The sequence below is a fragment of the Lissotriton vulgaris genome, chromosome 1_1 (genome assembly GCF_964263255.1).
Source record: "Lissotriton vulgaris chromosome 1_1, aLisVul1.2, whole genome shotgun sequence".
In the NCBI taxonomy this organism is placed as follows: Eukaryota; Metazoa; Chordata; class Amphibia; order Caudata; family Salamandridae; genus Lissotriton; species Lissotriton vulgaris.
In genome coordinates, this window is record NC_141685.1 from 1,350,510,294 (window position 1) to 1,350,523,254 (window position 12,961).

At 43.4% G+C, this 12,961-nt stretch overlaps 1 protein-coding gene across 2 annotated transcripts in view; it reads left to right on the plus strand.

Moving 5' to 3' along the window:
- Positions 1-12,961, plus strand: part of LOC147749151 (zinc finger E-box-binding homeobox 1-like) — a 380,330-nt gene that overhangs the window by 204,769 nt on the left and 162,600 nt on the right. Inside the window, exon 2 of one of the 2 annotated variants that reach the window (XM_086966617.1) lies at positions 8,486-8,701. In XM_086966617.1, coding sequence (XP_086822743.1) covers positions 8,486-8,701 — 216 coding nt within the window. Of the gene's footprint in view, positions 1-8,485; positions 8,702-12,961 lie in introns of those variants that run through there. The other variant, XM_086966619.1, reaches the window with a different exon arrangement.

A 12,961-nucleotide genomic window follows, 5' to 3' on the forward strand; every position in this document is an offset into this window, starting at 1 on the left:
CATTTGTGCTGCATGAAGCAGCACACATAAAAGTGACAAAATGGCATTTCAGGATTGTTTATGTGCAGGAAGGGACACCTTCCTACACATAAACATTCCTTCCCTACACGCTGACACCCTTGATGGTGCAAGGGTGCCTGCATATGTGCTATCGCAGGGGGAAATGCAAGGCTGCATCATATTGTTGTAAATATGGTGCATCCTTGCGTTTCTGAAGTGGCGGGGTGAGGCGTTAAGCCATGACTGCTAACAACTCACTCCGCCACTTCTGTTATACATATTCCCCTAAGTCTAAATAAGCAGCCAGTAAGCGAAGCCTTGCAAGTAAGGCAGATGATCTTCAGCTTAACGGGTGCTCGAATTGACAGCCAGAAGACCAGACAAGTCAACGCCGTCTCCTCGTCATGCTTCAACATCCTACGCATGCTACGTAAGATCTTCCGGTGGATCCCCACCGAAACCAGGAAGACGGTCACCCAGGCCCTTGTCACCAGCCGAATGGACTACGGCAACTCCCTCTACGCCGGAACCACTGCAAAACTCCAGAAAAGACTCCAGCGCATTCAGAACGCCTCAGCGCGACTCATCCTGGACATCCCCTGACACAGCCACATCTCCGCACACCTGAGAAACCTACACTGGCTCCCCGACAGCAAGAGAATCACATTCCGACTCCTCACCCACGCACACAAAGCCCTCCACAACCAAGGCCCAAAATACCTCAACGACCGCCTGACCATCTACACTCCCTCCCGTCAACTTCGATCGACCAACCACGCCCTCGCCGCCGTCCCCCGCATCCAAAGAGCCACAACGGGAGGAAGATCCTTCTCCTACCTGGTGGCCAAGACATGGAACTCCCTCCCCATCCACCTCCGCCTGACCCAAGACCACCTCGCCTTCAGGAAGCAACTCAAGACTTGGCTGTTCGAGGAGTAGAGGACCCCCCTCCCCCAAGCGCCTTGAGACTCTCCGGGTGAGTAGCGCGCTATACAAATGCTTTGATTGATTGATTGATTGAAATAGGTGGTATATGGAAAAACATTCTAGACCGTGCAACCAGTGCTTAATTTGTAAAGAACTCAGTGCCTGGGCTCTCATAAGGAGGCAACAGCAGCTTGCACCACACATTTCCCCTCCCAGCGCTGCCAATGATAGTCACAACACAACTACTAATGAGCTCACTCCTACAAGCGTGACATTTCTGACTATTTCAGGCCCCCAAAGCTATAAGAATGTCTTGGGCGGCACATACTAGTCATCTTTAATGGAGATTGAATTATTAATTAACTGTTGTTGTGGTCATCTCTAAGAAGCCAGACAGCTCCACCCTGTGGCGCTATGTCAAGCATCAGTGTTGATAATTAAGCACCGGTGCGCAGCACTGGAAACCACCGGCTCAAATTAAGCATTGCTTGCAACCCACTTGTGGGCAGCATGAAAGACAACCAGCAGAGAAACACAAGCTGTTTTGGTAGACTCAGCAACACTGAGTTTTCAAATTCCGCCCGAGACACAAATAGGGCTTGGCCTGCAGTGTAGGTCCTATATTCCCAATAGGTTCTGCGCATTGGAATAATATATCCTATATATATGACGTAGGACTTAGGTCAGTAGGTCTCTATCAAATATACTAAACTTAATTGTGAGTGCCAGCTGGCTCAGAGGTCACTAGAAACTTTCTCGAATTCACAAGAAGGGATTAGTTTCTGACAACCGCATAAACATGACAACTTTGTTTCCCTAAGACTGGAATAACTATCTTCAGAGTCATAGAAAGAATAGATAAGTATTTCACTCAGTCAATCGTTCATGCTTCGTTTCAACAGAGTCTGCAGGGAAATAGTGAGACGGGCGTTTCCAATAAAAGGTTTATTGAACAGTCTTCTTTCTCATGCGAAAGGTGAACTGCTACAATCGTTAGACAGAATGCAAAGTATAATGCGTACAGCAGGAATAGTATTATAAAATAATACTGTAATAGCATTGCATGGTTTCTAAGGCATATAAAAACACATACATAAATAACACAGGCTAAAATACTCAACTGGTGCTTCTAAAATACGCATACCCAATGTACCTAACCTAGGTCTAGTACGAGGGAAGATGTAAGTATGGTCTTTAGCATAGGTTTAATTTTTGCCAAGAATCTACTAAATGTTTCTCTAGGTTCTTATCAGCTCCAAACCTTAGAATGAAGGAGGTCTGGTATCTCTGTCTTGGGACTCGATTTCCCAACACCCCGCAAGGGGAGTCAGAAACACTGGAGCTGGATTTCTCAGCAGAGGAGGGCAGCTTCCTGATCAGTGCGTCAGCTGGAGAGTCGGCTTCCTTCGGTACTTGCTGTAGCGAGCTGGGTTGGGCAAGTAGGTCGTCGAACTGCTCCGAAACACCGTGCTTTGCCATAGCAAGTGAAAGTATATTTATACCTTGAAGGTGTTTAGGAATGACTTCTTTGACATAAAGTCGGGCATATGAAGGTCATGAATGAACCCCTAAGGAATAGATGTTCATTGTAAAACTAACTGAGTTCTTGGAGAAATCAATATTTAAGCAAGGGGAAGTCCCTAACGGCTTAAGCTGTTTTTCCATGAAATCATTGTGACGTTTGGTGAACAGATTGAGGTCGCCATTCCCTGTATTTGAGTTGCATGGGCCATGCCTAAATAAGGGCTTGATTCCTATGCCTATATAAGGGCAACGTGAATTGTGCTTATATAAGGGCATGAATCAGGAAAATCCATTCGGAATCTAAAACGCCATACAACAGTCCCAAATTGCTAGGTTTATATGAAAAAACTTACGTGGGAATAAGATTAAAGTTAGCAGTCATTGCTAATTTCCCAATGTGGGTGTATATAGTGTGGTCAGACATGAGACTGAAATACAATAATTTTACATAAATAGCAACATTTAGAGCGATACCAAGACAGCTCATTTATGAGTCCCCTCAACTGAGGAGGTGTTATGGTGACCAAGAGAGCAATGCTCAGTTATAAATACCAAAGTCCAGGAACAAATAAGTTGTCCCACAAAGTGGGATCAAAGCTGTGTGGCCAAAACGTGTCATGGAAATGTATTTGTAATAAATTTGGTGTTGCACTCTATTTTCGCTTTGTGGGATGGCTTATTTGTCCCTGGACTTTGGTATATATATCCGAGCGTTGGTATATATTTTAAAACTTATATTCAATTTAAAATTACTTTTTTAAATCTATTATTTACATTTATATGTTAAAATAATTAAATACAACTGTTAATAAAAAACTACAATTGATTTAAAAAAAGGTTTCAATAACATGTAATAAACAATAATTAAATCTAAAAATTACAGTGAGGGTTGGATTCATAAAATGTATTTCAAATAGTAATTATAATGGAAAGTAATATATTATATTTATTTAATTTTTACAAACATTTAATTTGGTGAGTTAACATTCTGTAACATTGTATTTTTTTGTTATATATTAAAAATAATTACATACATATTTTAAGATAATTTTCATAAAAATATATTACATTTTTTTTAAATAATTATTTAACTTAATTTTTTCTCCCTATACTTTACCAAAGGGAGATCACTGCCCCTGTGGCAAAGAAGTCTGCTTACATGTGAAAAGTTGCTAGTAGTAACTTTACACTTTTAAATGCTGTTCAAGAAGGTTCCAACACCTGTTTTGAGGGGGTGGAAACAATCAAGTCTGCACCTAGTATTAAATAAATTAACACTCAGAAATGGTGAATAGCAAAAAAGTGTAAAGTTACTACTGGATAGCCATATTAAATGTATACATTAATAAATGTACACGTTTAAATTTACTTTTGTGAATAGGTCCTTCAGTCTTGAATCTAGCATGATTCAAAAACTGGTTAAAAAACTGGCTCGCCCTCATGTCGCTAGCTACATCCTGGAAGCAGTACCTCAACACTCTAAGATCTCTCACTGTCACCACAGACACTATTGTTAATAGAACAAGGATTATACTAGTGCATCAGGCCTGGGGGACTGATGAAAGAAATGCATTTGTAGTGGCAAAGCCTGCCATTTACAAACTTACAGGCAGAATGCCTTTTACATCTCATCCTAAATCACAAAGTGGTGAGGCTTGGAATTGGCATTCCCCACATCTTTGTGATTTAGAACGTTAAATATAGATTGTCTGAGACCACAACTGAGGTCAAAAACCACCAATCGGAATGGATTTAAAGGACCTTGACCTTGTGAACTGTGTAAGGCTTGCTTGGAGGAAAGGGCAATAGTCCAGGGATACAGTGGACAACTGCTTGGCGCCCCTTGATGGAACAAGGGCTGTTTTTCAAGAAAATGAAGGTGTCAGGGAATGGGAATGCAGAGATGGAGGGCGGCTGTGCCTTGCAGGCGTCCATGGGCCATATGTATCAAGCAAAACTGCATTCACAAACGGTGAAATTTGCAGAATTTCGGCGTTTGCGAATGCAATTTTGCCAAATGGTATGTATTAAGGCAAATCTGCGTGCAAAATAAGGAATCGCAAAATTAGTGATTCCTTATTTTGCGATTGCATTTAAGGAATCGCAAATTGCGATTCCTTAAATGCAATGTAAGAAGCAGCTAAAAAGTGCAATTTGGCCTTAAAGAATCGCTAATTACCACCAACTTCAAGTTGGTGGTAATTTGCGATTTCTTTGAAAAATGCACTTTTTTGCATTTTTCAAAGTGCAATGTAAAGCACATACATGCCCTTAGGGCATGTATGTGCGCCACATGTGCACCCACGCTTATTTCAGGGGTGCAGCAGGGTGTCCTTTTGACACCCCTGCACCCTTGAAATTGCATTCTCAATTTGCGATTCGCTAATTGCGAATCGCAAATTGAGAATGTCTTCCCATTCATTCCTATGGGCCTCTAGGCCCATAGGAATGAATGGGGAGAAATTCCTTAATTGCGAATCACAATTTGCGATTCGCAATTAAGGAGTATGTAGGATTCACAAAATGTATTGCAAATCCTACATACGAAGCATTTTGCGATTCTAAAATAGCGATTCGCAAAAAATCGCTATTTGAGAATCGCAAAATGACTTTTTGATACATATGGCCCCATGTCTCTGCATTAGAAGGCATTCCTGCTGGTCACAAAGTACCTGTTGCCTCATCCATGATACTCAGGTAGATGATGTTGCCATGCCTCTGAGTGGTACATGAACTGCAGCACAAAATGAAAAGCAAGATGCAAACCAGTCAGTGTGCAAAAACAGCAACTGGCATGCGGCTTGCCCATGGAAACCGCAGCCTGTGTTTCTTGTTTATAAAGAACTCCACAAAACTACACAAAGCCCAAAGTGCAAGGCTATTTTAGTATTTTACCGAACACCAAACTACGATAAACTGCTCGGGTTGCAGCCCTAAGAAACGCGCTACTTGCTAACAGACAAGCAGGAGGAAATAGCCTCGCATACGTTGATGTTAATGTTTGTTTTATTGGTGTTATTTTCTTCACCACTAGTTCCCTAGTGACTAGCACACTGAAGTCGGAACAAAACAGATTATCAGAAAGTTATCGTTGAGATAAGTGTGTAAAATATCAGTTTCTGAACCAGTGTCTTTTTTCTGACTTTTCCTTGGAGAAACTAGCATGACCTATGTATGTGTCCATTTAGGTTTTGTCGGTTTTGGGAGTTTGCAACTATTTTCTATTGCAGTTTGTTTTTGCTTCCAGTCGAATTGTGAGCTTGTAGTTACATTTCTTCACTGGAATATTTCTTTTTTTTCAATTGACCATGTACTGAACTGTGGTTTATGGGAATGAGGAACGTTTGCAAATCCTTGAATGGTTTTGCAAGTGTAATTATAAACATTTCCCTCGTGTGTTGGTTTTACTTGTGGTTTATTGTGTTGAGTGGATTGTATTGCTTTTTATATGTTTTATCTGACAGTTCAGTTTGTTACGGTACTTTTCTTTGTGGTTGGTTATTCTCATTTTGGTGTGGTATGTTGTGCGAGGATAGGTTTGTATGCTTGTGGTTCGCATGTGGTTTTCCTTAGTGTTATGAGTTCCTACAAACATTTCTGTGTTTTTATGTGTGTTGATTGGGACTTTTCTTTGTTCACCCCAATGGACGCTTTCCTTGTCTTCATTTAAAGCTGTGTTCTTATCCAGGGATTCAGATTAGCCAGAGAGGTGCCAGTTATGAAGGTCGCTCAGTGAGCAGTGGGGAGGTTTCACAGTGACTGGTGTAGGAGAGCTGATTCTGCAGGTTAGACAGAGCACCATTTCTTTGTGTACTTCATTGCATTAGTTTCACTTTTCTAGCTACATACTTATCTTTCTTAAAAATATGGTAACCATTTGTTAGTGGTGGGCAAGGCAGAGAATTCATGGGAAAAGCTGAGCCGGCGTCGAGCCAGGGGTCTGGCTTGGGCTAAGAGCCCAGGGATGGGCCGCGGCAACAAGAAAGTGGATAGCTTCAGCGATATCTGACTACGATCACTGGCAAGGCTCTAAGATAGCCACTTACTTGCAACATCACACATTTCATTCCATTCCCTCACACACACATACACTCTCTCGTTCCCTTTGCCTCTTTGGTTCCATCTTTCTCTCTCTCTCTCTCTCTCTCTCTCGTGGTCTAGCTTTCTCTTATTTTCTCTAACCCACCCTGACTCTGCCTCCCTGCGTCTTTATCTATCCTGCTCTCACCATATCTATTTTCCTCTCCCATCTCTCGTCCTCTCTCTCTTTCTCCTCTCTTCATCTCTCAACCCTCTTTCTGCGCCCTTCCCTTCTCACACTCTCCAACCCTCCCTTCCCGGATCCATGCATGTAAAAGTATCCATGTAGTACAGGTAGAGGGGCTACAAACCATAACATAGCAATGAAGCGCTGACAAGGCAGTGTCTAAGATACAAGCAATGCACGCCCCACATCCATTCTCCTGTGTCAGACATAACCTTCCCAGAGTTGCAAAAATCCTGAGCTGCTGGTGGAACCCTTGTGTTCAATAGAAGAGGGACAGGTCAGTGCTACAGGCATTGCCCATTTTGATTTGGGTTAATCAAGAAGCAAGAAGCCCGTGCACTGGCCAGCCTTTCCTCTGGTGTGCAGAGGTGGCTTGGAGGGGAGGTAGGGCAAAAAGAACCTACAACAAATCGTAGCTTGTTTCTGGCCTGACTGCCCTAGAGGCCCTCGGGATAAGCCAGAGCCGGGCATCTGGCTCGAAGCAGACTTGTTATAAGCTAATGGGGTAACCCAATCAATGTCCATGGACCTGGGTATAGTACGGTATAGAATTGGTCCTGGGACTCTTTTTTTCGCAATAAGTCAAAGACTCTTTATACTTCAAAAAGCAATCAGCATGCAGAAGTCAATGACCACCCCTCTTTTTCTTTTCTTGGAGCAGCCTCCTTATTATTGCCTGTCTATTCTGTGTTTTTGATACTATGAAATAAATAGACTTGTTTTTGTTATAACAGTGGATGTCTACACTCCTTTATCAGGTGCATTTTGTATTAACCACTATATGCTGAATTGACTTCTGCATGCTGATTGCTTTTTGAATCATAAAGAGTTTTTGACCTATTGCGAAAAAAAGAGTTGCAGGACCAATTGTGGTTCGAAGCAGACTCGAGCATCTAGTGGTGTCCCCACCTCAAAGCTCCTTGGCTTTGCAGGACGGACTGTGTTAAGATGCAGCCATACTCCATTTTGTTTCCAATCTTCTACTGCTCCGCACATGTGCCCTGTGGTGGAATCACCCAGTGTTCTACTAACATATCAAGTGTTTACTATTGACCTGCACAAAATGTCAAAGGCATTGGTGGTTTGTTGAACCTAGAGGCTGGCTGAGGTTCTAGAAGGACATGTTGTGTTAGTCGTAGCCGCAGCCTGTGCATTAGAGGCAGAGGAAGACGAGGCACCTACATAGATTCTACCCGGGAGACAGCGGAAGAAGTATAGACCAGTACTGACAATAGGTTCATTGAGAAGTGGGTAGTAATGGTGTGGATCAATAAATGTGTCAGGAGAATGGATTACTTGGCATTCTGTTGGGCTCCATTTTAAACATCTCCAGAAACATCAGGTCTGCCATATGCAGGAGCCCAGGTCAAAGAGGAGGGCGCGTGAGAAGTGGACTGCCTCCTTTTACACCAGCAGAAAGTGTGAGCTTACCATACTGGTAGTGGTGGTGTCAAATTCCACAGATCGGCATCTGCACCTTGTCAGCAGTGCCACAATTCATCAAACATAAAACCCATGGGTTTGGTATAGGTGATGAAACTGGCAGGTGGATGAAAAGACAGTGTTGTCTGAGTCCTGTGACATGTCTCTGGGGCCTAACAAGAGGATCTCAGATTGAAACCATACCATTGTGGACCACTAGTGCCCGTCCACTCTCTCAGGGAGTGAATGCCTTAGGTCACATGTGTTCAAAAATGATATACAGACCGTAGGAATGTACTTACACTGCTTCTTGAGCCTATTGTTTGACTGCTGCCTTTCTTGCAGGTTCACATTTTGAGGAAACAGAAAATGTGGAGAGCCCTCTCACCCAAGAGCCCTACATTACAGAGGAGAGCATGGTGACTCCAGGGTCCAGCCCTGATGCAGAACGACCGGCCTCGGGAAGTTACTCCCCAGAAGAGACCAAAGAAGCCCACCACGAAGACGAAGTATTAGGTGTCAACATGGTGGCAGGACCAATCATGAAGGATCTGAACCCAGGTAAGACTAAGTGACGGCACTGAGTTCGGGGTAACTGCTAGGCTGACCAAATTGCAATCCTCTTTACCATTGGCTTCTTCAAACAATGTCTACCAACAACAAAATAGCAATGGGTCAACAAAACTGACTAACTTGGTATCTGTGAGGGTGTGACCTCAGAGGTGGAGGTACGACAGCGAAATCGAACCTAGGGTACTTTCCCAATGAGAAGAAATGTTCCCATCAGATTACCGACCTGTACCACCCTGCATCATTTGGGATCCTTCACCATGAAGGTAAGTGGTTGTACCCTCGGTAGATTTGGCAGATCTCAGCCTAATCTCTCAAGTATGTCCCAATGCAAGTGTGGTGTATCTCGGCATCAAGTGGCAATTTGACTAGCAGTGCTGAAAGAGTGAAAATAATAAGTGATTGGTGTGAAACCTCATAAAATTGGGTAATGAAGAGGTGAAAAAGTAATGTAATGGGTACCTATTCACTCCCAAAGATTAAAACAGTGCATAGTAGTATAAACAAATGACTACTAAGGTAGATGTTGGGTCGACATGTTTCTGCAGTTAAATCGGGGCCAAGAGGTCTTCTTCTGCTTCTTCAGGACCGTGACTAATGCTACTGCTAGATATAAAGTGAAAATAAGTGAAACAAAAGAGATATTAGATATCACCTGGAATTCTCCTGATTTCGTGGTCCAATGTGCACCAGGAAGGAGCAGACAAACACACAAACAAATACACAGATAGAGAAAACATACACATTTTGATTAATAGTGTATCGTTTTTCACAATGTGCCATCAAGATATATTAATCATTCATCAAGCAAGGTTGTCAAATTCTTTTAGAGTGACAAATGGTGATCATGTATCAGTTTGATTACCTTCTCACTCACCTATATTTTAGGGAATGCTCGCCCCACCTCACCTGGCCACAGCGCAGGTAAAACGGAGCACCGCTCTGATGGGGAGAAAAGAAGGTATTAAAGGAAGGATTAACAAATTGCAACAACGTGTCAGGCGAACTGCTCCGAACTCGAGCAGTCTCGTTTTTCGTCTTACAGTTGCAAAGAAATCACTCGACTGAACTACACTTCTTGCTCCACCTGATATGCAGAGTATGAAAGTTAATAGATAAAAGGACCCGCAGCATCAGCTGCTCAAGAACATAAGTACAAAAAGAGGGGGTCCTAGGGGATGTTTACCGACCATGCATTGCTACTACCCCTGACAACTATATCTACCAACAACAAAATAGCAATGGGTCAGCAAAACTGACTAACTGTGTATCTGTGAGGATGTGACCTCAAAGGTGGAGGTACGACAGCGAAATCGAACCTATGGTACTTTCTCAATGAGAAGAAATGTTCCCATCAGATTACCGACCTGTACCACCCTTCTTCAAACAATGCCCACTGCAATAACCACTAGAAAGGAACTCCTCTCGAGCTATAATTTTATAACGAGATAGGCTCAAATTCTGCTGATATTTGTAACTGCAAAATGTTGGTCTTATGTTCAGTCCTGTAATGTGCAGCTCACGCTGCCTAACCCTAAGTTTCAAAGAGGAAGGCGTGTGGTGGCATATGCTGCCTCTGTGGTGAGGCACGTGTACAGCAATACAAAGTAAAACAACTGCTGGCCCACGAGATTTAGTTACAATCACATTATCAGGAGAGGGTTTAAAAAGTCGTATTTTGTTGGAAGAGAGTGTATTGGTTAATCGAGGATCGTTTGATTATCAGAGATTGAACTACCGAGCCCACACAAAGCCGGGAGCCAGCCAAGACATATAGGCCAGATGTATCAAGTGTTTTTCCGTTTGCAAACAGGTTGATTAGCAGAATTGGCCCATTTGTGAACAGGAAAACTCCTTTAGGGATGTATCATCCTAAAAGGCATACACAAAATAGAGAATCACAATTTTTGCGATTACCTATTCTGCGAATGCACTTAAGGAATCGCAATTTGCGATCTCTTAAATGCAATGCAGAAAGCAAAAAAAAAATCCGACCTGGCTTTAAGGAATCGCAAAATACCACCAACTTCTAGTTGGTGGTAATTTGCAAATTCCATGAAAAAGTAACTTTTTTGCATATTTCTAGGTGCCATGTGGCATTCATACATGTCCTTAGGGTATGTGTGTGCGCCACATCCACACACATGCATATTTCAGGGGTGCAACAGCGTGTCCATTTGGCACTTTTGCACCCTGGAAATTGCATGCGCAATTTGCGAGTACCTATTGGGTACTCGCAATTTGAGCATGTAATTCCCATTCATTCCTATGGGCCTCCAGGCCCATAGAAATGAATGGGAAGCCATTCCTTATTTACGACTCACAATTTGCGAGTCGCAAATAAGGAATATGTAGGAATCGCAATTAATATTGCAAAACCGGCATACATTGCATTTTGCAATTCCATAATAGCGAATCGGTAAAATTCGCTATTATGGAATCGCAAAATGCAATATTGATACATCTGGCCCATAGCCCGTACTGGTAAGAGCGTGGCTTCCCTCCAGGGTTTATAGTGCCTTGCTGCAGATTCATCACAACGGCCCACTGACATCGGACTGTGTCTCTGTCCGACTGTTATCACCGTGACCCAGGGCTTGAGTCAGGGTACCACTTGGGTGGACGGCGTCCCCCCAATTATTTTACTGGGTGCTCGATTACTGGAGCAAATGGAGCCACACGGTCACTCTTTGGCCTCTCTGGGGAGAGATCGGAGCCCATTCAGAATGCTGCTCATGCGCTGACTTCTCTGATGCAATTGCATCTAAGGGGTGAGCGAGGGGAGGCAATGAGTCTGATGGTGCAAGCCACCTTTTGTGACGTCACTTCCTGTTGTGACATCAGCGCCCCCCCCCACTTCTTTTTTTAGGACTTGTGCCCTGTCACCGTCTGTCTCCTTCACTCACACTCATGGACATGAGGAGCTTCTTTTCTCCCCTTGAACCCTCTCTCTCTTCTTTACCCTCACACGCGTTCTGAGGTAACAATGCGGGGGCCGCAACATCAGGAGCGGACCCCCTGCTGCCCTTTCATCTTCCCGGGCGGGCGCCTGAGGCTGGTGCAGCTCGTGATCGCCGGATCTGCAGCCTCCATCCACCTGTGTGGCCCGAACGCAGTGCATGGATGGGGGCCAGTGGCCACAGCGGATGGGCGGGACAGGTTACAAGACGGGGAGAGGATATTAATTACAGCGTTCTCCCCCTACATATGACAAAGTCGCTAACACCCCCCTGGGAGAGCCAAGATAGACATCAGCTTTTTGTCGAGCATGAAAGCTGGGTGGAGACCTGGGGATTTGTTTTAACACCCCTCCAGCTAATGGCACGGGTGGACTGTGGTGCCCAGTACAGGAGCATGGGAGCATTTAGACCAGGGATCATGTGTGTGTAGCAGTGGTGAAAGGAGGTGCAAATACTGAAGATGCTCCTCCTTTTGACTTTCTGGCTCCTTTTCCCCTCTTTTTCTTCCTCGGTTGGGTCGGCTCCATGGCCCTCGTAACGTTTGGACTGGAACTTGAGTGCGCCCCGCCATTTTGGGACCCTCTCCTGTTGTCGCTCTTGCCCTGGGTGCATCTTGCCATGTTGAGATGGTTTCCATCAATACCCACGATACGGGTCCGCCATTTTGTTGATTCTTGTCCTTTCCTTTGGTCCCTTGGATTCCATCCTGCTGACCTTCAGACATTTCTCTTACGTTGGACTGCCTTATCTCTTTCTCCCCCTCAGGTCCCCCTCTCTCCTCTCACCAATCTCAGCCTCCAACTCTTCTCCCGCTCTCTACCCCTTTTTATTTTAATTTTATTTTATTTTTTAAAATGTTTATTTCTCTTTTCACTCTGTAAATATGTGATATATACTTATCCAAGCCGAATCGCTGGTAAAATGGAATCCTGCGAAAATCTACTATTTGTATATATATGTATATAGAGATAACTCTAACCACTAGTATTTGTAGTAGACCTTTGTACTCACTACCATTCCTATGTGATTCTTAGAGTTTATCCATGTGTATCTCTTCCTTGAGTGACTTTACAACTTGTACATTTGCAATTGTTTCTATTTGTATCTCTTCCCTGTGTGACTTTACAACTTGTACATTTGTAAAAAAAAATCCTGTTTGTATCTTTTATGTAACTCATGTAATACTAAATCCTTATGTATCGCAACTGGTTCTTTTGTAAAGTGCTCTGACACCTTCGGGTGATGTTCCCGCTATAGAAAATCGGATTAAATAAATAAAAATAAATAAAAA